General features: G+C 46.8%; 1 protein-coding gene across 3 annotated transcripts in view; it reads right to left on the minus strand.

Annotated features, from left to right (window-relative positions):
- The window catches only part of ASAP2 (ArfGAP with SH3 domain, ankyrin repeat and PH domain 2), a 2,176,645-nt gene that overhangs the window by 549,465 nt on the left and 1,599,825 nt on the right, over window positions 1–27,355 (minus strand). For all 3 annotated transcript variants that reach the window (XM_069606005.1, XM_069606004.1, XM_069606003.1), the window contains exon 22: window positions 890–1,145. In XM_069606005.1, the coding sequence (XP_069462106.1) occupies window positions 890–1,145 (256 nt within the window). The remainder of the gene's footprint in view (window positions 1–889; window positions 1,146–27,355) is intronic.

The raw sequence follows: 27,355 nt of genomic DNA on the forward strand, positions 1-27,355 counted from the left end.
TGCGGTTTAGTCTAAGGGGCAATTGTCTATTGATACCTACAGTACTGTGTAGACTTATCACTACAAATGGTCATCATCTGAGCGCATTTTGCTAATGTGACATAGATCACTGGGTGACTTTACCCACTTTTTATAATTTTCCCTCTTTCTGATGCTTTAAGGGCAAGGTATCTGATCTCATTGTTAAGAAAGATCAACTGTACAATAGTTGGTGCAAAGAAATACTTGTGTTCTGTGTCGAATAAAAGGGCTGCCTATGATGTACATTTGTTTCAAGAGGGGGCTTTATTATTGAACGAAGGGCAATTTAATTAATTTTATGTCATTTATAATTCTTTGTATGAGCTTTTATTGTAAAGTCTGATTTATTGCTGGTTTTATATTTTATTGCGTTGTTATCTTTTATGAGGGGTTTTGACCCTCGAAATAAAGATTTGCTGTGCATCTGTAAAAAGCGAGAGACCCAAGCACAATAAGCCAATGGCAGTCTGGGTTGGAGACCAACATCATACACCTGCAAACACAAAGTTTAAATTAGGAGTGCTTTGAAGCCAATGTATCTAAGCACTTATACACAATATACACAAGCGCCTAGTTAAGATGGCACTTGTGTGTGCAAAAAAGAAAAAGAAAAAAAGAAAAGTTAAGCGGGCATACTTCAGAGAAATCCATTTCTACACCAGGAGACAACAGGGCATTGTGATAGGTTCCAGCTGTAGCTTCTCTGATGCGCTCCTGGAAGCTGCTTTAAGATTTCTTATTCCAATCTGACAGAATTAATCAGCTAAACACCAACATTTGCAGTTAAACAGGAATAAAGAATGTAGAGTGTCATACTGTATTCCAACAATTTCTTTACATTATTGTAATTTTTCAGATTACGACATACCTTTTCCAATATTCCGTGGTGGAAGCGGCGGGGCACTTGTAGAGACGGGTATATTTGCCTGTGTTGAAGGATTATTGCCACTAAGTAGTGCACCATAAGTCTCATTTTGTAAAATACTAGGCACAAAGCTTCTCTGTTTATCCTTTGCAATGTTGGCCGCGTCTCTTGCTAGTGCTGCTACATTCGAGTGAATTTGGTTTGTTCCAACTTGGTAAAAACTAACTGGCCTTTCTTCTCGCCGATTCGGACTTGGCTGCTAAAAAAAGAAAATCATGCATGTTAACATTAGGTGAGCATACATTTCTTCAGACAACTGTATTTTAGAGGCATAATGAACAATGCATTCATATAAATAAATATAGACCATTTTAAAAAGACAATAATGGTTGGTATACAGTGAAAGACGGAGGCATATTTCAATGCGGGTACATTGTACGGCAATGTATTTACTAATAGCTTGATACCTCATCTACGGTAAAATTTCCTTCAACCACTGTAATGTTATGTGAAAAATATAGCAGTTTACTCTCTCCTTACTGCTTTGTATTAAATCCTGCTTTTAAACATCAATCTCTTACCATAGTAGGTTTACAGCTTACTTTCCGCAGATGCCTTCGAATAAATGATTTTAAAAAATGTAAAAGCGTTTCAAAATGTAATTGAAATGCCAAATGAATTTTTCTTAAGCGAATGGCACCAACAAGAGTTATACGTATACATTTATAAACTTTGCAACTTCATGTTGCTAATTGATAAGGTTTTCTTCCCGCAAATGTCTCATTTCCTGAAATAGCTCAAGGAAATTCATTTACAGCCAGAAGGCTGTCTCAGAGTGACTTCAACCTGACTCTCACGTTGACAAAGGTGTCAGGATGTTTTGCCCCAAGAATGTATATGGCGCTGCTCAGGCTGCCTTTTATCAATTCCACCCAACTTCCTCCACTCAAAGGAACGGTACCAACAATCATGATTATTACGTAAAATTAAGGATCCAATCATTTCTTGAAACATGCTAGAGTAGTGGACAGAACAGTTGGTGAGGAATATGTGGGAAGAATGCAAGAAACTTGCTCTTCTAATCAATATCTTGCACTCATAGATGCTGCATCTTATGAAAGACTTACAGAGCAGAAAAAACACAATATGGTAAACAAGTGATTACAAAGAAAAGCTACCATTAAATGGCAAACATCTGTAAAATTACATATGATCTCTAGCATGCACTCTGCATGTGGAAATAATGGACCAAAGATAGAAGAGTTTCATACTGCACAGCCTCAAGAGGCAAGAATTCACAAGTACAAAAGGACCACCATCAAGATGAAAGCACCAAGAGGGCATGGCTGGAGAATGTATCTGGAAGACATCTCCCTGTAGGCTCCACATTCAGCTAACAAAATCCTGTACATTCTCCTGCCGGATTCCGAGTAGGTCTCCACCCCTCCCACTCCACATTCACACTGAGAGGAACCTCCTGTGCAGCTCTTGACCAGGTTAGGTGTGGCCCTGTTCACGGCAGTGACCACAGCCCCGATTTTGGTGTACACCCTATCCTTTACAGGTGATGGTTGAGTTAAGAAGGGCAGCTCTGGGGAGGAGGGGGTGTCTGCGGGGCAGTGGGGAACCACCACAGTCAATTTGATCACCGCAGATATGTCAGAGATTGTGTCCTGCTGTAACAGAGCAGCACAGTCCCCACAATTGCCCCTTAAGTGAAGGGAGGGAACCCAGACCCACATGGGCACTTGAGGTCTGGGATGTCTGCAATCAGTGTGTAGCGAGGTTGTGAGCCCCTGTCTCCTACTCCCTGTAGCTAAGGGTGGGTGACCAACCTCTGACACCACGCTTGGCAGACCTCACTGACACCGTCAGAGATAAGCAGTGACCATGACAAGGAGATGGGGTTACATGCTGGAGCAAGTGCACCATGGCTGCCATGCAGTTATTTATCCCACGGTGGAGGGGCTCTTGCGAGCTCTGCTGCCAAAGCGCTGCCCTATATGCTTCATGAGGAAGAGACAGTAGCTGGATCCTTGGATGTTCTCACTGATTTCTGTTCTCATCTTCATAAACAGTGCCTGTGCACAGGAGAGGGGGGGCAGCCATGTCTTGTCTGAAAATAATGCGGGATACAGCTCGTAACAGTTACATTTACAATAAGAAGGCTGAAACGCCATCGCAGGCTTCCCTCTTCTCCCCTCACCTGAATGCCTCATTGGACCACACATTGTTGTCTGGCCAATGGTGACTGTCTCCAAAGCAAATAAGAAGTGAACGGAAGCAAAATTAATGTAGGATGGCTGGTGGACGTCCAGGGGGTCCACTGGTTGCCCACATACTCTGACAAGTTTGTGTATAGAGGCAATGCCAGGCTTTGTTAATTTGAGGACCGCGTCCTGACCACTCCAAATATCTGCAGGTCGGATTGGCCAATCCAAATATTCTTGCTGTGAAGCGCGCGTCTTGCCCCACAAGGTGTTATCCGACCTCTTTGTCCCAACTTCTACTATCATGAAGGGTTGCAATGAGGGGAGAAGGCATTCCAAGCAATATAAGAATCAAAAGTACAAACAAGTGATCCTGAAACCGCAGTCATCAAGAAAGCAAATCTGAATGATTGATGAGACTGACTGACTCAAAGCTCTGGACCCTCAGAGGTCTTTAGTGCAGTGCAAGACACAAACTCCTTGTTAGAGGCAGTTACATGCATTGCATAGACCATCGATTGATTGGTGTGGAGTTTTACACTTTCTTTTTCGAATTTGAAAGAGTGTAGACAGGGGCATGGCTGTCACACTATCCGAATCCTACATGTATGGGCACCCATGATCTCTCACATGTATAGGTCTAAAGATGGTTTCGTTTTTCTTATATATTGTGTGTAAAGGACTTGGGCGCGTTTCGTTTTCTTTTTTTCCCCTTTGCTCCCAATCAGGGAGGATGGTTGATCACATGCGATTCTAAGCAGACAAGCCAAAGAAAGACTATTACTGGGCAAGTAATGTTGACCTTCTGAAGCTTGAGAATCTGCGTAGATTAGCAAGATAGCTGTATCTAATGACTGTGGAGGGTATCCTGAAGGAACAGTTGTGAATAAATGCTTTAAAACTGCTTGGTCCACTTGAGAATATATTCTTGCTTGTTTGTCTACACAATGGTGCAATGTAAAAACGTAAACAGAACTCCACATTGCCACTTGACACATCAGTACTAGGGGTACATTAGAGATGAAAGCTAGCGTTGCCACTGGACTAAATGTAGAGTGTGCTCTGTGGTAAAAGGAAGCATTTTGTTTGACAGAGTTTAACTAAGTTGTATGCTCCCAACAATCCATCTTGCAATAGTTGCTTTTGTAAGTGAATCTCCTCCTCTTCCTGTTGGCATGGACATACACATTTGGTCTGTGTTCCTTAATTCTTTGGTTCTATTTTTTAATACATGGCTGTTTGACAGATGTATGCTTGTAATGCCATTTCTCCTCTGTTTTGTGGATTTTGGAAGAAAGGTGTCAATTTAATGGATTAATTGACATGAAACCTGGATATTTATTTTGGAGAGAGCCTTGGATGTGTCCTTAATGCGTCTTTGTGTATTAAGACAAAATGTTTTGAAACCGACATTCACTTATTGTTCTGATTGAGGTGACAGCAATGAGAAAAGCTCCTTTAAAGGAGCTTTATGCATAGGCTAAAATGGTGGTCCCATTAATTTACTAATTCATTCATTCATGAATCAATGAATGTAGACTCTCAGGAAACGAAGAGATGCTTGAATTGCAAGAAACACAGTTTTAATGCAAAGTAACAGCCGGGATGTCAGCCAGTCTTGTAAGACTGGAAAACTGAAAACTCGACCCGCCCACATTGCGCTGTAGTATTTAAAGGCAAAAACCACAAAACTAGAATGTATTTTCCTACATTCTACACATTAGGTGCAAGCACATTATAACCATCCTATTGGCTCATTCCTATACAATTTAATTACAACAGAAATCGGCCTACCCTAATTGGCTACTGCAACAATATGTAACATTCTATGTGCATCCCATCCAAGATGACCTAACCTGCAGCCAGTGAGGAGAGCGAGGCCAGCCCCCATAGTAACAACTAGATACAGTGATATCTCCTCCCGTGTGACCAGACATCTTGGCATCCCAAGCTATTCCCAAAACCTGCTGCTCTCCCACTTTAACACATGTCCTTGTTACTATTGCATACCCGTCTGCATATGTCAAGGACACAAACTGTTAGTTCTGGAACATCTCTGTCTCTGGTAAAGGGTTTCTATGAGAAAATACAACAGAAGCCTAACGCTTGGGACAAACGACTTCATATTTTGTGCTACCAGTCCACTCCGCCACATACTTGGCAGTCTTAGAGACGTGTGGTAGAAACGATGGCCAATTCAATTAATGTCAGAAGTGAATTCAATAAACGACATTCCAATTTACTTCAACAACATTCAATAATATTCGCACAGCCTATATTTTCTCCTGTCTTTAAAACGTTGCACCTGCATGTTTTCATGAGCCACCCGGCTCGATACCTGTAGAATGTGTGACAAGTGGCCCTGAAACTGACCACTGGCAATGGAGGAAACACTGAAGCAATCTCATGCCCATCCGAGCCTCCGAAACCACCAGGAGGTCATGAGGCTTAGTAAGCGCAGAAAGGTTGAGGCAGGGACTTATCCCTCGGATTGGAGGACATTGACAATCCAGGAGAAGTTTGCCACTCGGTCCTCAGGGGGGAATGCCCAAGCAAGTGTCCAAGACCGCCACGATAAATCTGAGGGATTGGGACAGAAAAACCAGAGCATTTTTTTGAAGTTCAGGGAAAGACCCAATCTGTTCAACAGACTGCATGTACAAAGTAAATGCTCTGACATTAGACCGGACGGGTCGGTCATCAAGGCAGGGAAAGACATGAATGCCCTACCTCCTGAAGCGAGACACCACCAATACTAGCAGCTTGGTGAAAACTGTCGGTGCCAAAAAAAGACCCCACAGCAGCACCTTGAACTGGTAGGGATGCCGGAATACTGCACATCTCAGGTACTTCCTTTGCTTTTGGTGAATGGGCATGTGGAGGCATGCATCGCAAAGATCCAGTGACACCAACCAGTCCTACAGTCGAGCATTTGAAATATCTGGGCCAGAGTAATCCGCTTGCATTTGTCCTTTCGTTGGTACACATTTAGAAGTATCAGATGCAGCATTGGACACAAACCCCAGTCCTTATTCAGTACAAAAAGGTGGGTGGAATACCAGTTCTTGCCTTGTTCCGAATAAGTTATCCAGTTTATTCATGCTCTTTGTGAAAACTGATAGTATGCAAGTGTGATGGCCATGGACAAGGGTGACGGGCACAAAAGGAAGACAGTAGCCCTGTTTAGTGACATGTAAGGCCCAAGCATCGGACATGGTCAGACACCATTCTGAGCTAAACAGGGCAAGTCTTTCCCCCAAAGGGTACTCGTGGCAGAAGATCTCACAGAGGTTTTGCAATCTGTGGAGCAGAGGGGACAGTTGCGGCAACCACCCCATCCCTAGGGGCACCTCTACCTCTTGGGAATAGTCTGTCCAGCAGTATTCCCAGGGCTGCCTGAACCCAACCACGGTGAAGGTAGGGGTAGAGGGGTGAAAACCAAGAACCCTCACAGAAGGCTGTTTGACAGCGAGACCCAAGGACTGGCATAGTCCTTGGGTCTAGCTGTCAAACAGCCTTCTGGATCTTTTGAGGACTGCATTTTCTGGAGCGATCTGCTTTAGGCCAAAACAGATTCTGTCCATCAAACAGCATGTCTAAAAGCTTTGCCTGTACATAATATGCAACGCCAAACGTCCTCATCCAGGTGAGATTCCTAAACACATGACCGTGAATCGGACAACACAATCAGCTGTGTCCAGTCCTGAGTGCAGAATCTGACAGGAGGAGTATCTGCGTTTCTAGACCATAGACAGGAAACCAAGTCTCATCTCCCCTCAGGGATGTCATCTGTCTCGTTCTCTACTGCAGATCACAGGCTAAGCGAGAACTGTGCCAGGGTACAAGAGGCATTGATTTCACGGCCCAATGCAAACACGTTATTTCCCCAGGCATCCAATCGCTTACTCTGTCAGGGGGGAGAGAAGGAAAAGCAGATTCCAGGTTCGCAGTTTTAGCCTGTACCACTAAGCCCTCGGGAGAAGCAGGAGGGGACAAGAAGGCCGGATGGGAGGGGGCAGGACGGTGCTTCCTAGCCAGTTCTCTGTCAAATGCAGGACTTTCCCACACCTCAATTACAGGAGCTTCCACTGCTACATTATAAAGGTAGCAGGGTTTCCCTATTGGGGCCTTCATCCATGATATCCGGCCGGTGCCGTAGGCATGTCGAAGTGTTCCCTTGCAGGCGCCATGCTGGTCCCAGAGGACGCTGCAGGTCCCGTCGGCACCAGGGCCATAGCCGCATCAGCAAAGACGTTGAGAATCTTGGGACAAAATTGCTCTCATTCCTCTTGGGTGGAGGATTGGGTTGGCAAAGAGCTGCCATTTTCGGGGATGCTCTGGAACAGTAGCTTTTTTTCTTGGATGAAGAGGAGGAATGCCGGAGCGAAAACCCACTGGGAGATCGGGACCTTTTGCAGTGCTTTTTTCTCTTCTTCCCTTACACGGAGTCCGGCTCTCCTCAGATCGACATTCCGTGCAACCTCAAACAGGACCGCACAACTTCACCTTTAGTTTTGTGGACGTCAGTGAAGATCTTCAGCGCCCTTGCACAGAGAGCTTTTGGGTGCATTGACTGGCATAACCCGCAGTCCTGGGTGTCGTGGTCATCGCTCAAGCAGTAGAGGTGAATCCTGTTTGGATCTGATATGGATATTTGTCAGCCGCAATGCGCACAAGGTTTGAATCCCGAAACCTTTGTTGGGTCAGGCATGGTGTTGAAAAAGGTGCAAAAAAACGAAACTAACAGAGTGCACGGATAAAAGGAATGGCGGTCACAGGGTGCAGCTTTCTCGCTATATACTGCCACCCCCTCCCAACCACATGCACTGGGCAGAGCTGTGCTACACCACCTGTTGGGGCAAATGTTTCTGAAAAACAGTTGTGCTGTGGATAGGATATCACAGATGAGGAATCCTTGGGGGACGGTGGGAAATCCATTAGAAGTATAAGTTTCATGGACATCTTTCGAGATCTTGAAAATTGATAAGTGCACACTGTTGTCTATGTTCATTAAAACCAGCTAGTCATTTTGAGTTTTTGACACTGCCAGAAAGAGAATTTCCATTATGATAAAAACCTTGCTGATCTTTTAAATGTTATAGTTGGGATTTATAAAAGCACACGTCTGTTATTGAGATGAACTTGTGGCTTCGAGGATGATCTTGAGTGATCGTTTGTGTGATGGTCTATGACAGCAATGTCATGGTATAGCTCTGTAAGGTAAGTAAAAGAAGTAGTCTTAATCCGTTGGGGGCCAGCTACCTCCAAGCCTTACACATCTCCTACCAACCTGGGTCGGTTTGTTGAGGTGAGTTAGACAATGTTATTAATTGTCTGGGGTGTAGGAGCAACCCACACACTAACAGATGCTGACAGACGGTGTGAGGGACTGGCTGCTTTCCAAGGACAAACCTTGAAGTTGCATAGGATGGGGGAAAAAAAGAGTCAGAAAGTCACACACTCCGTGGACATTGAACATACACAGTCATGGAAGCTGCTGCAAACGTCCATCTTGGAGATCAGCTTTGAAATGCCAGATTGAGAGGCAGGCCATAGAAGAAAAATAAAGATGGCAATAGCATATTGTATTCTCTTCTGTATATGGTATTTGTCCCGTTTACCTTGCGCTTAGAATCATTAAAGACGCTTGATGTTTTGGTTTATGATACTCAGGTTGAATTTTGTGTGTCATGGTTATTTGGTTTGTCAGCAGACACGTGTTTCGACCCCCTTCTGGTCTTTATCAAGGCTGAGGTTATTGAACATTAACATTTGTACAATAAAGTTGACAATATATTGTGACATCAGTGATCATAATTGATATTGCATGGTCATACCAAGTACAGTGATCAAGTGCTATTCAAGCAATATGGAAGGTACACCAATAAGTGACTAATGGAATTATTCATAAAGCTAAAGAAAGGGCGAGGAAGAGGGGAGAAAGAGGAAACCAAGTGTTAGTATTCAACTATAAGATAAGTATTATTGCTGAATAGGATTTGGCCTTACTTATGGGCTCAGAGATACATGGTCCAAGTGCCTAATGTTCCTTAAATTGTTGCCACGTTTGCGTTTGTACCGTTTCCTATCGTTGCCCACTGGTGGCCCCCTTGTCAGTGCCATCGGTAGGGATTCAGAATAACCCTCCTGGTTAACCCACTGTTGGTCCCTTGTTTCACGGTTTACTACATACTACAGTGGCGACGTGGCCCTAGAGTTTTACTTTTTCCGGGGTTAGTTGGACTAGGTATGGTCCTTGGACTAAGGCGGGTGGGGATTGGTGCTGTCTGCTAAGCATGGCTCGCATGCTGTTTAGTGCTCACCCTGTTTGGTGAAGAGACTGGGGGGGGAAGCAATAGGTGATGGGCTGGTGCAGGGCTTATTGAAGAGTCCACTGGGCAGCGTCTCCACATTGGTCCATGCTTAGTGCATTATTTCATGGTGCTTTTCAGGAGCGCAGTGGCCTTGTGTTGTGTTGCTCGTCATGCTCGTTAAAAGTACAACTATTTGAAGACTGACAAAATAAATTGAGACCACATAGACCAAGGTTTTTTTTTTTACTGAAAAAACAGACCATAAGCTGGAAAAAGCGAATAAATAAAATAAACGTTTTATATATTATTGTTGATTTGAGTTTTTAAGTGAGAACTGTAAGGCAGGCGTGGCTTCAAAGTAAAACGGACACAAGTGATCACAGTTCAAGGGTGTTTATTAAACTGTAAAATGGGTGAGATAAACCCCTAATCTAAACCTAAATCTAAGGCGGCAGCAAGCTAAAACCATCAAAAAATGATACAGTCCTAGTAGAGTCTAGTCAAATAAAAAGGGCCTATACTAACAAAACCTATTGCCAATTCTTACCGCTATGCTACAAAAGCGTGTGGGATAATGTTCACAAGAAAAGAAAGAAGTGTTCACAAAAAAATACGTATGATATGGCCAGGTTCTCCCTTCCCCACGTTTTTAGCATGGGACAAGGCGGCCTCTCTAGCACAGCACACTCCTGGGCTTCTCCGGCACAAGCTTAGAGTTCCTTTTCTCAATATCAGGGACGTCTGTGCCCAAGTCTCCTGCTTCAGAGGGCCGTCTACGTAAAACAACAAAACAAAGGTTCCTTCCGATAACCTTTACTTCGGGCGATTACCCTTCACCCTTGGATCCCCCTCAGCCGGGCTCTGATCCTTCTCTCAGTCGTCAGCCTCCCTCTGTCAGGTTCAGACCAACCAGAGCACTTGCCAATTTAAACAGAGACTTCCGAAGGGTGATCTCGTCTCGCTGGGTCACTGTCAGCCTACGGAAAGTGCAGGCTTCACATCATCATAGTTCGCACAGCGTTCCCCACAGCCAGGCACAAACGCCTGTTTCACAATATCAAAACTTCTGCAATGTGTCAAGGACCTTCGATTGTACAAGGGATTTAGCTTGACCCTTGTATGACCACCTTAACATCTTATACCGGCCTTCCCTATGGCCTCTTGGTACTTGTAGATTATTTGCTCACAATGTTTATCATAGTCTCTTTGTACGGGAGAGGGGTACCAGCCAGAGACCTTCGACTGGGCGCCTACGTGTCGCCGGACCACTCCATCTCTGGTACCAAGTTTGTTCACAAAAGACCTCTGGTCTATTTATCTTCTTAATGTTGCCACTGCAACCTTGAGCCTAACAGTCCGGTTGACTATCGGGTTCTTCCCGACTCACTGGCTGTGCTGAAATCGTTGGCGGTTCCTCTGTCGCTGGAGTCAAGGATGGTACCATGATGGCAACCACGTCTTCCCGCCCTAGCCATCAGTGCGGGAGGGTGCCACGTACCACTGACATCCATCACACCATTTGCCAGCTATGATTCCCAGTCTTATGTTTCTTTCATCTGAAGCATCGTAGGTCTGGGTTGAAAAGGGCAAGGGCAACTCCCTCGACGTCCTTTCAGGTCTCGCCGCCTTTCTCCTCTGTTTGAACTGCCGTGCTGGAAAGGCTGCTTCCTCATGCGTTCGGGTCACGCTGTGAGAAAGTGTTCATTTTGGAAAAGGGGGCGGGGATAGAGTTTGTAAGTATTCTACTGCGCAGGATGGGGAAAAGGTGTCGTAAGGAAGGGTATACAGTGTCTCACCCTTCGGTGTCCCACTTCCACCCCCGAAGAGCCCCCCCCCCCCCATCCAGGTGATCCTCCTGCACTGGTCCAACCCCATGAACTGGATCCAATAGCGATGGCCGTGTCCTGGCCACCGGGATGACAGATTCCCGGGGACTAGCGGGTTTCTCACAGAACATTGTGCCACAATTATGAGCTTCTGTGAGATTCTGCATTGTTGCTCTTAGGCATTATGCTAGCGCCTAAAACTTTGAAAGGCTGGCATAGTATAGGTTTCTGTGGACGGTGAGTTCTGCATGAAGTCAGGAACCAGAAAGCCTCGTTGGCTGCCTATCTGCAGTTTGTGGATGTCATTTATGAGAGTGCCATTTGATATTGTTTCTCTGGTGTGGACGTTGTTGACCCGGCATGTGGTGGGTATGATGTGATCAAAATCTCTGGCCCTGGTGAAGTGTAAAACATGTCCCCCAAATACAAGACGGTCTTACTGCAGAGTGCAGTGCTTGTATAAGAAGAGTTCACTGATAGAGCATACGCAATCGTTGATACCAACTGGCAGGGAAACGCATATGTAGACCTTGAAAAGAAATCCAAACAAGCAAGGGATACCAAGTTCCGTTGACATTCTCTCCTCTTTCGCTATACTTAACACACCCCACAACTCTCACATTTTCGGAAAGGTGGCAGTGGTTTATTGGAAGGTGGTACCCCCCCTTCCATAACCCATGGCATTTGCAAAAAAAATCCTATTTTCTCTTCCTCTACTTCCTCCATCTTTCTGCCATCTGCCTCCCTTTATAACATAATAGCTACACTGTGCAAATTGCACATCAATTATCAAGGAATGACGCATAAAGGGTAGGGCTGTTCAGGTACTCTCTCCATTTCCTAGGATGCTAGGAGTTCTGGGAGGTATGATCCTTTGGGTATTGTTGTCAGAGGCATTCCACCATCGTCTGCTATGAAGGGTCCAGCCCTGATAAGCCAATTGGCCAAGTAAGGGAAGACAAATCTCCTCTTACTTCATAGTCTGGCCACCACCACTGACAATTTAGTGAAGAGCCTTAGGGTGAAGTTATTCCAAACGTCAAGACCCTGAACTGGTAATGGGTACTGCCAATCACAAACCTTAGGTACTTCATGTACTTGGGATGAAATGGCACATGGAAATAAGCATCCTGAACGCTCAGTGGCATCAACCATTCCTATAACTCGGGCTTGAAGGATCTGCTTCAGCAAGCCCATCTAGAATTTGTCCACTTTGAGGAACTCGTTCAAGCACCTTAGGTCCAAGATGGGGGCAGTCCGCCATTCTTTTTTGTCACCAGGAAGAAGTGGGAGTACCATCCGTTGGCCCAGCTCCATAGAAGGCGCTGGTTCTATGGCAGCCTTCAACAGAGGGGAGTGAATCTCCTGGAGGAGCAATAGATCTGGCAACTGAAAAGATTGGAGAAGGAGAGGAAACCAGTGGACACCTCAAAAAAAAAGAAGACAGTAGCCCTAGGTCTCCCCCCCTGGTGAACTCATGTGCGAGTGGTCAGAAACGAGAGTCAGACACAAATGTTGTAAGTCTCATTGTCAGACATTTTTAGCACACAGAAATGGGTTGGATAAACGCCTCTCTGTACCTATCCTAAAGAAGTTTAATCTGGGCCTCACACTAGAAACAAACTATGGGGTGCAAGGAAATGTCTCTGATTTTTGTTTAAAGTGTTTATAACCAAAATATAAAGAAATTCAACAGCACGTGTTTCAAAGGAGAAACCTTTTGATGCAGAGGGTGGCTTCCCTCCCCCTGGATATTTAGGTAGGATGGCAAGTCTCTCTTCTGACCAACTATTTCTTGGTTCTTTATACTAGATTCAGGAAGTTCTTGTTCAAACAAATTCCCTGATACGCAACAATGTTTGTTTCTTTGTACTGGATTCACAAAGTTACTAGATTCACAAAAGTATTATATATATATATTCCACAATAAGCTTTCTTTAACTTCTCTTGTACTTTAGCAGATTCCCTGGTGTACTCCTTGACCAGGAATCCTCTTGTGAGCTCTTTGGATCTCCTGGTATACTTCCCCGCCAGATATCTTTTCACAGTGCTAAAGGTCTTTGTAGAACTCCAATTACTGGATGTATCTACCTACCAGGACTTCTTTCATGTGCTTCTTAATCGCCCTTTTATACTTCCCTGCCAGTTATTTTTTAATGTGGTTAAACTTTCCCCTACAATCTTGGGTGGAACTCCTAGTATTCTTCCCGGCCAGCAATCCTTTCATGGGTTCTTCAGATCCCCTGGTGTACTCCCTTGCAAGGTATCTTCCCACGGCTTTAGACCTTTCTTTACATCTTTGGTGGATTGCCTGGTATACTCCCCTGCCAGGAATCCTCCTCTGGTGTTCTGCAAATCCTCTAGTGTACTCTTTTTCCAGATATCTTTGCCCAAATGTCAACTGCCTGATGTATTCCCTTTGCCAGGACTTATTGGCTTCACTGGCCTTTCTCACTATGCCAGAGTCGAACAAGTTACTTACCTTATCTGGTAACGTTCTTTCGATGGGATGTTCCTCCGACGTATTCCACTTCTACGACAGGTAATGACCACAGCTCTTCTGCTTCAGCAAATTTTCGGCAGAGGGCATCCTGAGTTGATCCGTTGTCCCTCGAGGGCCTCCGTCGAGGGTCGACATCACCGGATGTTGTATATAGGACGCACAGCGCCCGTAGCCTCAGTTGTAGTTTTTCCCCCAGAACGCGTGGCACCAATCTCCTACCAGTATGACTGGAGAAAACATTGCGGAAACGTAAGCTGCAATTGCATAAGAAATTCAGTAGAGGGACATCCCATCGAAAGAACGTTACCGGATAAGGTAAGTAACTTTTTCTTCGAGGGGATTGTGTCCTCCGACATATTCCACATCTATGACAGACTCCCAAAGCAGTACCAACTTATGGAGGTGGGAAAAGAATTTACAATTTTAGAATGCCCAATCAAATGGCTGAATAGAGGACTGCATTAACAAAGGCCAAATCCTGTCCATGGATGGAGTCCAAGGAATAGTGTATCACAAAAGTATGGACAAATATTGCTAATAGGAACAGCAGTGGAGAGCAGTGGAGGCAGCCAAACCCCTAGTAGAGTGAGCCCATGAGCATGCTGGAGGGTCCTTTCCCGCCAAACAGTAACACTCAGATCGTCAAAATGATCCATCTGGAAAAGGTCTGTTTGGAAACAGCCTGACCCAAGCGCCTTCCAGCATAACCAACAAAGAGCTGATCATCCACTCTGATCCGGGACTTCCGTGAGAGATAGAAACTCAAAGCTCTCCCAGGATCCAACCTATGGAACCTCTCCTCTTCCCTACCAGGATGTGGAGGAGGATAAAACGCCGTAAGAATCACCTTCTGGCTCAAATGGAATTCCGACACAACCTTCGGAAGAAAAGAAGGCCGTACCCGCAGGACAACCCTGTCCTTTTGGAAAACGAAGGGTGGCTTGGCGGAAAGTGCCTGCAACTCACTCACTCTGCATGTGGAAGTAACCACAACTAAAAACACAGTTTTAAAGGACAACCATCGCAACCTACAAGAATGTAAGGGCTCAAAACAGAGCACCCATTAGAAACTTTAAAACCAAATTCAAATCCCATCCCGGCACCTGGAAAGGTAACTCTGGAAACACATTAGTTAGCCCTTTTAGAAACTGAGAAATCAAAGGAATCTTAAAATAAGAACATTCCTCAGACGAGCGCTTAAATATGGACAGCGTCACCAGGTAACCCTTAATGGTACCCACTTGCAGGCCCTTGTGGGCTAAAGAAAGCAAAAAAGACAAAACCAAAGGAATGGAACATTGGAAAGCATCCACATTCTGCACCCTGCACCAGTCACAGAACTTTCTCCAATGGCAACGGTACAGGGATTTTGTTGCGGGCCTTCTGGCCGAAAGCAACACCTCCATCACGTCTTCGGGGAGGTCCCAAACCTTATACCTCAACCTTTCAGATACCAAGCATGAAGGCTGAGAGACTTGACCTCTGGATGGAGAACACGACCCCCTACCGTGAGAGCAGATCGTCTCGGTAGGGAAGACGGCATGGAGGGCAGATGGACATGTCTAGAAGGTCCGGGAACCACGCTCTCCTGGCCCATGCCGGAGCAATGAGGATCATTCGGGAACCGAACCTCCATAACCTCTGCAACACTTGCAGAATGACGGGACTGGAGGAAATGCGTACAGCAGTGGGAAGAACCACTCCACTACGAATGCGTCCCCTAAGGCTCCTCTTGGGGGAAATTCCCGCAAGCAGAATCTCTCGCACTTCCGGTTGACATTGGTGGTGAAGAGATCCACTTGTGGGGTTCCCCAAAGGGCGAAGATCTCCAAAAGAACTTCCTGAGCCAGCTCCAACTCGCAAGAGACGGTGCTCTGCCTGCTCAGAGCGTCCGCCGCCGCGTTTTCGTCTCCAGCTAGATGAACTGCTGAGATCGAAATTTCCTGCTGGATGGCCCAGAGCTGCATCGCCTCCCTGCACAACAGGAATGACCCCGCCCCCCCTTTTGTTGAGGTAGTGCATGGCCACTGTATTGTCCGTTATAATCAGGACATTCTTCCCCTGCACAGACAGCAGAAAAGCCTTCAAGGCTTGCCTGACAGCCCTCAGCTCTAACAGATTGATGTGGAGTCTGCACTCTGACGGAGACCAACGTCCGCTGGCTGTCAACTCGTTGGCATGAGCTCCGCAACCTGTGAGGGATGCGTCCGTCACGATCGTCACCTACGGCCATGGTTGCCAAAATGGTGCTCCCTTCATCAGATTGCCTTCGACAGCCCACCATAGAAGATCTTGGGTGACCCAGGTCGGAATCTGAACGGAATCCGACATCCTGCCGGAGAACTGCGACCACTGCATCTTGAGAGCCAACTGCAGAGATCTCATCCACAGCCTGGCCCCTGGCACCAGGAAAATGCAGGATGCCATGAGGCCGAGCAACCTCAAGAACTCCAACGCCAGGAGACTGGGCACGCGGAAACCTGTCCACCAATTGCCGAATGTGATGAGCCCTCACCTGGGGAGGCGAACACTTCCCCAGGGAAGTGTCGAGCACTGCTCTGATGTATTGGAGCCGCTGGGTAGGTGTCAAATGTGACTTCTTTAAATTGCGGGAGAAGCCCAGCTTGTGGAGGGAGTGGCAGGTGACAGATGATCCAGGGTTTGCTCGGGAGAGCGCTCCCTGATCAACCAATCGTCCAGGTAGGGGTAGACGTGAATCCCCCTTTCCCGAGATACGCTGCCACCACCACCATCAGCTTGGTGAAGACCCTCGGGGCGGAGGCCAATCCGAACGGCAGGACCCAAAACTGAAAATGCGAGTCGCCAACTGCAAACCTCAGGTACTTCCTGTGCTTGGGATGAATTGGCACATGAAAGTAAGCATCCTTGAGGTCTAGAGACACCAACCAATCCTGAAGGTGAAGGGCCAGGAGGACTTGAGAAAGAGTCAACATCTTGAATTTGTCCTTCCTGAGGAGCTTGTTCAACCAACGCAAGTCCATGATGGGTCTCAATCCCCCGTCTTTTTTCGGGATCAAAAAATTAGGGGAATACCATCCCTTGCTCCTCTCCGCTATAGGTACCAGTTCTATGGTACCTTTCCCCAGCAGGGATAGGATTTCCTGCGCAAGGAGCGGATCCGGACGCTTCAAAGAGAGCTTCCCCGGTGGATTGTCGTGAGGCCTCTGCCGGAAGGGAAGACAGTAGCCGTGGGCTATTTTTATTTTTTTATTTGTGTATGATTCTATTACAAAGTAACAAAATCTTTACAAAATAGAAATGTTTAAGTAAGAATCGGAGTATAAAACAGGCATTGCAAATTGATTAACTCCTAAATTTAAAATTTAAAATCTTCATACAATAGAAAAAAAATATAGACACAAACATACACAGGTTTGAGATGTAATATCGATAGTATATCACTTCACCTGAATTGATGAATTAGCCTATTTGACTTTTCAATCAATGATGTTAGCATACTTGTCTAATTCTTTTTCGATCGATTTACATAGACTTGTTAGGGCGTATATGAGAGGCTTATAATTGCCCTGCATCATTCTGGCCCAGAGGAATACTAGACAATCAGTGTAATTAATGTTTACAAATTTCATTAGTAAAACAGTTCTCTGACGTTTAAAATGAGGACAATATAAAATCAAATGCTTTAGTGTTTCAGTAGTTTCAGTACACATGGGAAATCTACAATGCTTATTTGCAACATTCATCTTGTAACCAGCCCAGTTTGAGATTCTTTCCTTGGTATGTAACAGATTGAATTTGAACCATAGAAAAGGCTTGCGGGTATAGTTACAAGGAAATAACACAATATGATCGTATCTCGGTATACGTTTTCGTGTGAAGAACAAGTTACTTTCTTACCTGGTAACGTTCTTTCGATGGAATGGTCCGACGACATATTCCATATCTATGACATGTAATCACAACAGATGTGCTGCTTCGGAAACTTTTTTTGGCGTCTGCGTCCTACGTCGATGACGTCGATACGCCGTCGTTGAGGGTCTCCTCCGACGTCCGACGTCATCCGATGTGATAAGTAGGACGCACGACGCCCGTAGCCTCAGTTGTAGTTTTTTCCCCCAGAACGTGTGACATTAGTCAACTGCCAGTCAGACACAAAGCCTTGCGGAACGTAAGCTGCAATCGCAAAAGAAATTCTGCAGCGGGGAAGGCAGGGCGGGAGCGATATGGAATACGTCGTCGGACCATCCCATCGAAAGAACGTTACCAGGTAAGAAAGTAACTTGTTCTTCGAGGGGATTGGGTCCTCCGACGTATTCCATATCTATGACAGACTCCCAAAGCAGTACCAGAGCAAGGAGGAGGGAAAGAATTTAGAATCAAAATTTAGAATAGCCAATCAAATAGCAGAGCAAAGGACCGCCTTGCCAAAGGCCAGATCCTGTCCTCGGATGGAATCGAGGGAATAGTGACGTACAAATGTATGTACTGAAGCCCAGGTGGCTGCCTCACAGATGTTGCGAATAGGAACACCCCTCTGCAGGGCAGTAGATGCAGCCATACCACTGGTAGAATGGACCCGCAAGCCAGCCGGTGGGTCCTTACCGGCCAAGCGGTAACACTCCGAGATGGCCGAAATAATCCAGCGAGACAAAGTCTGTTTCGTCACAGCTTGCCCCAAACGCTTTCCAGCGTAACCAATAAAGAGTTGATCGTCCACTCTGACCCGGGACATGCGTGAAACATAAAAGCTTAAAGCTCTCCTAGGATCAAGCCTATGGAGCCTCTCCTCTTCCTTACCAGGATGCGGCGGAGGATAGAATGCCGGAAGAACAACCTTCTGGGCCAAATGAAATTCCGTCACTACCTACGGAAGAAAAGAAGGACGAACTCTAAGGACAACCCTGTCCTTGTGAAATACAGTGAAGGGTGGCTTAACTGAAAGTGCCTGTAACTCACTCACTCTGCGAGCGGAAGTAACCGCAACTAAAAACACAGTTTTCATAGTTAACAGCCTCAAAGGGCAAGAATGTAAAGGCTCAAACGGAGCACCCATAAGAAACTTAAGAACAAGGTTTAAATCCCAACCGGGCACCAGGAAAGGTGACTGAGGGAACACATTAGTGAGCCCTTTCAGAAACTGTGAAATTAAAGGGATTTTAAAGTAAGAACACTCTTCAGTCGAGCGCTTAAAGATGGACAGCGCCGCCAGGTAACCTTTAATGGTACCCACTTCCAAGCCCCTGTGGGCCAAAGAAAGTAAAAAGGACAGAACCATGGGGATGTCACATGCAAAAGGATCCACATTCTGAACTCTGCACCAGTCGCAGAACTTACGCCAACGGTACAGAGACTTTGTTGCTGGCCTTCGGGCCGAAAGCAACACCTCCATCACGTCTTGAGGGAGGTCCCAATCCTTATACCTCAACCTTTCAGAAGCCAAGCGTGAAGGTTGAGGGATCTGACCTCTGGATGGAGAACCTTACCCCCCTCCCGTGAGAGCAGATCGAGGGAAGACGACATGGAGGGCAGATGGACAAGTCGAGAAGTACCACGTCCTCCGAGCCCACGCCGGAGCAATGAGGATCATCCGGGAACCGAACTTCCGTAACCTCCGCAGCACTTGCGGGATGACGGGGACTGGAGGAAACGTATACAGCAGCGGGAATGACCACTCCACCACGAACGCGTCTCCCCAAGGCTCCTTTTGGAGGAAATTCCCGCGAGCAAAACCTTTCGCACTTCCGGTTGACACTCGAGGCGAAGAGATCCACTTGAGGGGTCCCCGAAAGGGCAAAGATCTCCAGGAGAATCTCCTGAGCCAACTCCCACTCGTGAGAGATTGCGCTCTGCCTGCTCAGAGCGTCCGCGGTCACGTTTTCGTCTCCGGCCAGATGAACTGCCGAGAGCGAAACTTCCTGCTGGATGGCCCAGAACTCGAGCTGCGTCGCCTCCCTGCACAGAGGAAGTGACCCTGCCCCACCCCCCCTTTTTGTTGAGGTAGTGCATGGCCACTGTGTTGTCCGTCAGGATCAGGACACTCTTTCCTCGCACAGTCGGCAGAAAAGCCTTCAGGGCTAGCCTGACGGCCCTCAGCTCCAACAGATTGATATGGAGTCTGGACTCTGACGGAGACCAACGACCACTGACTGTCAGCCCGTTGGCATGAGCTCCCCATCCCGTGAGGGATGCATCCGTCGCGATCGTCACCTCCGGCCAGGGAAGCCAAAATGGAGCCCCCTTCATCAAGTTGCCTTCGACGGCCCATCACAGAAGGTCCCGGGCGACCGAGGGCAGCACCTGAACCGGGTCCGACATCCTGCCGGAGGACTGCGACCATTGCGTCTTGAGTGCCCACTGCAAAGATCTCATTCGCAGGCGAGCCTCTGGCACCAGAAGAATGCAGGATGCCATGAGGCCGAGCAACCTCAAGAACTCGAACGCTGGGAGCGTCTAGGCATGCTGAAACTTGTGCACCATCTGCTGAATGTGAAGAGCCCTCACCTGGGGAGAAAAAACACTGCCCCAGGGAAGTGTGGAGCACTGCTCCGATGTACTGGAGCCGCTGTGTTGGCGTCAAATGGGACTTCTTTAAATTGAGGGAAAAGCCCAGCCTGTGAAGGGAGTGGCAGGTGACGGACAGATGATCCAGGACTTGCTCGGGAGAGCTCCCCCTGATCAACCAATCGTCCAGGTAGGGGTAGACGTGAATCCCCCCTTGCCTGAGATGCGCTGCCACCACCACCATGAGCTTGGTGAAAACCCTCGGGGCGGAGGTCAATCCGAACGGTAGGACCCGAAACTGAAAGTGCGAGTCGCCAACCGCGAACCTCAGGTACTTCTTGTGCTTGGGACGGATCGGCACATGGAATTAAGCATCCTTGAGGTCGAGCGACACCAACCAGTCCTAAAGCTGAAGGGCCTGGAGGACTTGAGAGAGAGTAACCATCTTGAACTTGTCCTTCCTGAGGAGTTTGTTTAAACCGCGCAAGTCCATGATGGGTCTCAATCCCCCGTCTTTCTTCGAAATCAAAAAATAAGGGGAATACCATCCCTTGTTCCTCTCCGCTACAGGCAACAGTTCTATGGCGCCTTTCTCCAGCAGGGCTTGAATTTCCTGCGCAAGGAACGGATCCGGACTCTGCAAAGAGAGGTTCCCCGGTGGATTGTCGCGAGGCCCGTGCCGAAAGGGAAGACAGTAGCCGTGGGTCATGATCTCCAGAACCCACACATCTGAAGTAATGGCTAGCCACTCTACAAGATGCTGCGCCAGCCTTCCCCCAACCGGCGAACCATGGGACATGGCCTCATGACTGAGTGGGAGCGGCTGCGGCGTTACCGGAGGGCAAAGAGGCAACTGCCCGAACGGCCTTGGCACCACAGGTACCCTGTCGTCCACCTCTGGTACCCCTGCGCTGGCCTCTTTGACTGCCAGCTACTCTTGCTTTACTGAAGGATGAGTAATAGCGAAAGGAACCACCCCTCCACTGCTGTCCCATAGGACGAAAAGGCAGAGGTTGGCGAACTGCAGCGCCCAACGACTTTGCTGCAGCTTTTGAGGTCTGCAACCTCTCAAGGCTCTTGTCAGCCTTGCTGCCAAAAAGGTGTTCACCGTTAAAGGGCATGTTGAGGAGCCGGGACTGCACATCAGGAGCAAACCCCGACTTCCGCAACCACGCAAACCTGCGTATCACGGTGCTCGCCGCCATGGACCTACTGACGCATTCAGCTAAATCCAAACCCGACTGAACGGACTCGCACATGGCATCCTTACCATCCCGGACCATAGCAAGGAAACCATCCCGTTCGTCCCCTTCGGGAATATGTTCAGCCGCTAACGCAACACAGTTCCACAGAGTGTGTGTGTGAAACGAGACAAGGCGCAAATGGAGTTGGCCGCCTGAAGCGCCATACCACCAGAAGAAAACACTTTCTTCGGCCAGCCATCAAAACGTTTGTCGTCCCTATCAGGAGGGATGGTAGGGTACGACACCTGCTTTGCCGGGGCCGGGGCCGTGGCCGCCTGCACCACCAAACTCTCCGGAGTGGGGTGCCTGGTCAAGTAGCAGGGGTTGCTACTGGCTGGACGGTATTTTCGCGACAAGGATCTGCCCACCGCCGGGAGACTCTCCGGAGCAGTCCAAGCCGCCGCCACCCTTCTCTGTAAAGCCATATGGAACGGCAGTACCGGGTCAGTTGGGGGACTAACATCAAGGATGTCCGTGAGATCATCCTGCACAAACTCCCCTGGGGGAGCAGACCATCCCAAATACTCAGAAACCCTAGCCATAAGGCGCCAGTACGAGGAATCGGCATGAGAGCCAGGCTCAGGCCTACAAAACTCCACCTCCGGAGAGATGTCCAGTCCACTGGCATCATGCAGTGACTGCCTCAAATCGTCAAACTGACTATGGCCCGAGACAATTTCATCTGGAACCTGACTAGGAACCAGGCCATCAGAATCCTCATCCGCCTCTGAAATATATTCCAGGTGGCGAAAAGAAGGCACCCGAGAGTGCTTGCTCTTAACCAGAGCCTTCCTAGGGGGATCCCCCGTGCCACGGGGTACCTCCGACACGAAAGGCGTCGATGACGTCGAGCGAATCGGCGCCGGCGTCGAGAGAACAGGCATCGGCGCCGAGAGGATCGACGTCGAGGAAATCGGCGTCGACGTCAGATGCAGCGCCGCCAGCATCGGTGGCGTCGACACAGCCCGCGAAGCCAGAGCCCCGAGCGTGTCCTTCGACGACCTGAGCGTCAACGGCTTCGACGACTTCCTCGGAGCCTCGAGAAAGCCTGTCGACGCCCTCAACGCCTCAGACGTCGATGTCTTCCTCGAAGACCTCACAGGTGCACACGGTCTCGAACGCGTCGAGGACCGGGACCTGGAACGGGTATGTCGAGAACGAGTCTCCTTGTCCGAACGGGACCTCTCCCGTGACTCGTGCCGACCACTCTTGCGAGCGGTGTCTCTCGACCTCTCACGACCGACCCCACTCGGGGGCGCGGACGGCTTAGTACCCTGCGACTCGAGAATCGCCAGCATTTTCTTCCCGAAGGAAGCCCATTCCTCTGGCGTCGCACGGCTGGTGGGGTAAGCGACGTGCCGGGCAGAGTCCTCCGAAGAGGACCTGGAAGACGACCGGTGTCGGCACTTCCGAGAATGCCTCGAAGAGGCTGAGGAGTGCCGAGACCGACTCCTAGAAGGAGACCCACGAGACTTCCGACGATGACACGGAGAGTCACCTCTCGAATCATCTGTCGAAAGCCCCGCAGACTTCGACTTCCGGGGCTTGGACACCCGACCTACCGACAACTACTTCTTATGTTCGCATAAGGCTTTGGACGTGAGCGACTGGCAGTCGATAGTCATCCGTGTTGTGGGCCTCCCCGAGGCACCAGAGGCAGGCGTTGTGCGAGTCCGTCACCGACATCTTGGACCCACACTCCCCGCACTTCTTGAAGCCCGGACGCGGGGTCGAAGACGAAGTAGAAGACATCTTCACACGAAGGATTTTCACAAAAAAGAACAGGTTCGAAGAACCGAGAAGAACAGAACTCCAAAGAGTCGAGGCGTTAACCGAGATTCACGAAGCAACACGTTCGCAGAAAAAACGGAACTGAGGCTACGGGCGACGTGCGTCCTACTTATCACACCGGATGACGTCAGAGGAGGATGCGGAAAAAAGTTTCCGAAGCAGCACAGCTGTGGTGATTACATGTCATAGATATGTAATACGTCAGAGGACCCAATCCCCTCGAATAGGTGATATTCTTTATAAAGTTTGTATGTTCCTATTTGATTGATGGTTATGCACCAATCGAATTCGAACAGCTTTTTCTTAGCATATGCAGGCCTAGTGTAAACGTCATCCACTGTGATATTGATTTCATTGAGGATGACATGTACTCTTTTCAAGTATTGGACCATCGAGGTCATTGGCATTAGCTAAATTGTTTGCTTCATAGCCACATATAGAGAATTCGTCGTAGGATAGCTTATTTTGTCAACGTTTGTTAAGAGTCGCCATTTCCAACGAGTGGATAGCGCTACTAGGCCCAACACATGCCTTAGAACTGCATTGGGTAGTGACATTGGAAGGGACATAGCTCGTTTCAGAGATGTTCCTTGCATTTGATCCAGTATCATTCCCATTTCACCCAGACATATATATCAAGCGAGTAAAGAATAACGCTTTCAACTTTCAACGTGAAGAACTCAATGAGAGGAGTTAGCGAGAACTTGCAATATTTCGCATATATTATTTTTAACTGCGATACAAGTGGTCTGATTTTATTGTTAAGAAGGTCAGTCCACAGTTTGATGGAATTCTTCTCTGATAGATAATACCCTAGGTAGATCGTTTGTACAATAGAGGGAATGGTAGTTCGCATCATATGCCATTGGAATTTTCAAGTTCGCTTCTGAACACCAAATTTCATTACTGCTGTTTTAGCAGGATTAGGCGTTAAGTTGTGTGCTTTTGCGAATTCTTAGAATGACTGTAGTTTGAATTGAAGGCCTGAAGGAGTCGGATCGAATATTATGATGTCATCAGCAAAGGCGAGCCATTTTAGACGAATAAGGCCAACTTTTACAGAAAACATATTTTTTACATCCCATTCTTTGTCGAGATCTGCAAGGTATAGATTGAAAAAAGTAGCTGCTAAATTGCAACCTTGCTTTAGGCCTATTTCTGTGGTGATAGGTTTGGTTGTGCGCCCTTCCGAGGTAAGTTTGATTTTATAAGACGTGTTGGTGTGGAGGGCTGTGAACCAATAAATTAGCACTGGAGGGATTCCCATTTCAGTTAGTTTTGCCCACAGTAGGTTCCGTATCACAGTATCAAAGGCTGAAGACATATCGATGAGCGCAATGTAGACAGGATTTGATGATGTTTTTTTTGCTTCTGCGATGGTAAAAGCCATTATCATGGCGTTGAGAGACGTGCTGATTCCTTTCCTGAACCCGGTTTGGTATTTGGAGTAAAGTTTGTGCTTTTCGATATGTTTTTCAAGATCGTAAAGTAGAAGAATTGCAAATAGTTTCGCTACAGTATCAATTAGGGCAATAGGCCGGTAATTCTGTGGAAAAGCAGCGTCTCCCTTTTTGAATATCGGTATAATGTTAGCCGATAGCCATGAAGCGGGAATGATTCCTGAGTTGAGAATGGCCTGGAATTTGGTGTTCATAATCGTTGCCCAGAGATCTGGATCTGCTTTGTACAGGCATGGAGGAAAGCCATCAGGACCAGCCGATCGAGAATAGTTAAGTTTGGATATAGCCCACTTAATATCGGCGATGGTCCAGTTTAAGCGTGGAAGATCTTTATATATTAGCAGAATGGCGGAAGTATTCACAAATTGATCTGGCAGCCGAAATCTATTCGTCATATAGCAATGCCAAGTGGATTCTGATATGGCATTGGGTGTTGACAGCGACACTTGATCATTATTGTTTTTAATTGTTCTCCAAATTGTTCGCGTATCATGAGCTGTTATAGCTCTAATCAGATTACAGTTAAGTTCATTATTTCTTAGAATCCTTATATGTTTTAGATTTTGTTTATAAGCGGCCACAATCCGATTTCGCTGTGTTAAATACATTTCACGGGAGAGTGCATTGCTTTTTTTCAAAGCTCTTAGGGCCTTGTTTTTTTGCCGCTTCTGTGTCTTGCAGAGATGGTCAAATAGATGCCGATTTTTGGTGGCAGCACTTTTTTTTTGTGAAAGTGTAGTAAGGCCGCATGGATTATTTCAGCATAATGTTGCTCGTTGGCGCTCACAGAGGTTCCTTCGATGGTGTGGCGGTTGGCAATAGCCAACTTTACATATTGTATGAATTGTTTGCATAAGGCTTGGGTCCATCTAAGAGAAGTTTGTGGACGATCTATTTCGCACAGCGTAGTAGAAGGATCGATAGCTGTGATGGAAAAGTTGGATTTTAGATTACCCAATAGCTGTGCGTGATCTCCAAATGGCATCTTAATGATTTTTAAAGGTAGTGATATTATAAGTAGGTTGTGACTGACAAATATAAAGTCAATCGTTGAAGATTTGGCATCTCTTGACCATGTGGTCCAATTTAATTTTTGGTCAGGTGGGATAATATCTAGATCCCAATCTTTTAAAAAGGTCCTCCATGTTGTGCCTCTACGTTTCGATAATGTGTTACTTGTAGAGCTATTAAGCTCATCATTAGTCCTACAGTCGCAATTAAAGTCTCCACCTAGTATTATTTCCGTATGTTGATATTCATGAGATACAAATTCCAAGCAGTTCCCCACTATTTCAATCATCTCTTCAATGGAAGTATGCACTGGATTCCAATAAATTGTGATAATAATTAAGTGGGGATAATCTTGGATGTTTGTCTCTAGCAGTATCGCAAGCAGATTGTTAGAATTCCAAACAATTTTCGAGTTGAACATTAAGGAGTTATCTACTGCTATCAAGATACCCCCGGAGGGGCGACCAACGGAAGTGCGTGTGGCAGGGATGCAATGCGTTGTGTAATCAGGTAAAGAAAAGGCAGTGGTTTTCATAGTTTGAGTCATTATTATTGATGGACGATTAAGGTAGTCCAGCATTGAATGCCATTTCATAAGGTTAAGATATCCACACGAGTTCCACGATTGAAAAGATAGGGAAGTTTTTAAGGGGAGCTACGATGTAGAAGATAGATCCTTAGATTTGAAAAAGGAATTAAGCATTGGAGCAAGCCACGGAAGGTCATGTGAGATGCCTGCTTTGAGTAGAAGTTCATTAATAGCTTCATTTCCAGTCTCATTAGTTTTGGATCGCAGGATAGGTTGTGAGTCGAGAGTAAAGGCCTGTGGAGATTTATATTGAATGAATTTCATTGCTTCCTGTTCATTTTCTATTGTGTTTAGGGCAAGGCCTTCTTCCTTGATGCCTTCCCTGTTAAACCATAGATATTTCTTGGCTGCCTCAGAGGACAAGTAGCACACGGCACGGTAGTTGTTTTCCGTAAATAATGATACTCTCAGGATATCCTCTGATTGAAACATCCGTAGTTGGGGGATTCGACTGAAGAGTGTCAAAAGGAAGGCTCGATTGATACGATTTGTACCAAGTAAATCACGCTTACCTTCGAATCCTATAAAATGATGTTTTTCTGCGATAGTGCCTTCTGTCTTCTCAGCTGGGCGATCGAATGATTTTATGTGAGGGTCGGAGGCGTTGTCAGAAGGAGGGACGTAGTTGGTCGCACTAATCACATTTCCATTTGGGGAGTCATTATCAGAATTGACTGTCATGGATCTCTCATATAGTTCTTTCCTCAGAATATCAAGGATATCATGATGAGTCAACGTTGTAGTAGTTTGAGGTTCTGAGATATATTTATGTGCTGGGGGGCCTTGCACCAATGTGCAGTTCTGAGCAGAGGATAGGAGTGCAATGTGTGGGTCTAGTTTATTTGTACTCAGAGGCGATAAGTTCATAGTAGGTAATGATGTGAGTGATGTTACCTTTCCGAGGCCAATGACTACTATCTCAGGTCGGGCTATACCGGAGGGGTCTATTTTAGCAGACCCAATAGTAGAGCAGTTGGATTCAATAGTGGGCGCAGGAGGAGCAGATGATGGTAATTTTTTACCAATCGGATTTGCATT

This window comes from Ambystoma mexicanum, chromosome 4p (assembly GCF_040938575.1).
Source record: "Ambystoma mexicanum isolate Mex_15411 chromosome 4p, UKY_AmexF1_1, whole genome shotgun sequence".
In the NCBI taxonomy this organism is placed as follows: Eukaryota; Metazoa; Chordata; class Amphibia; order Caudata; family Ambystomatidae; genus Ambystoma; species Ambystoma mexicanum.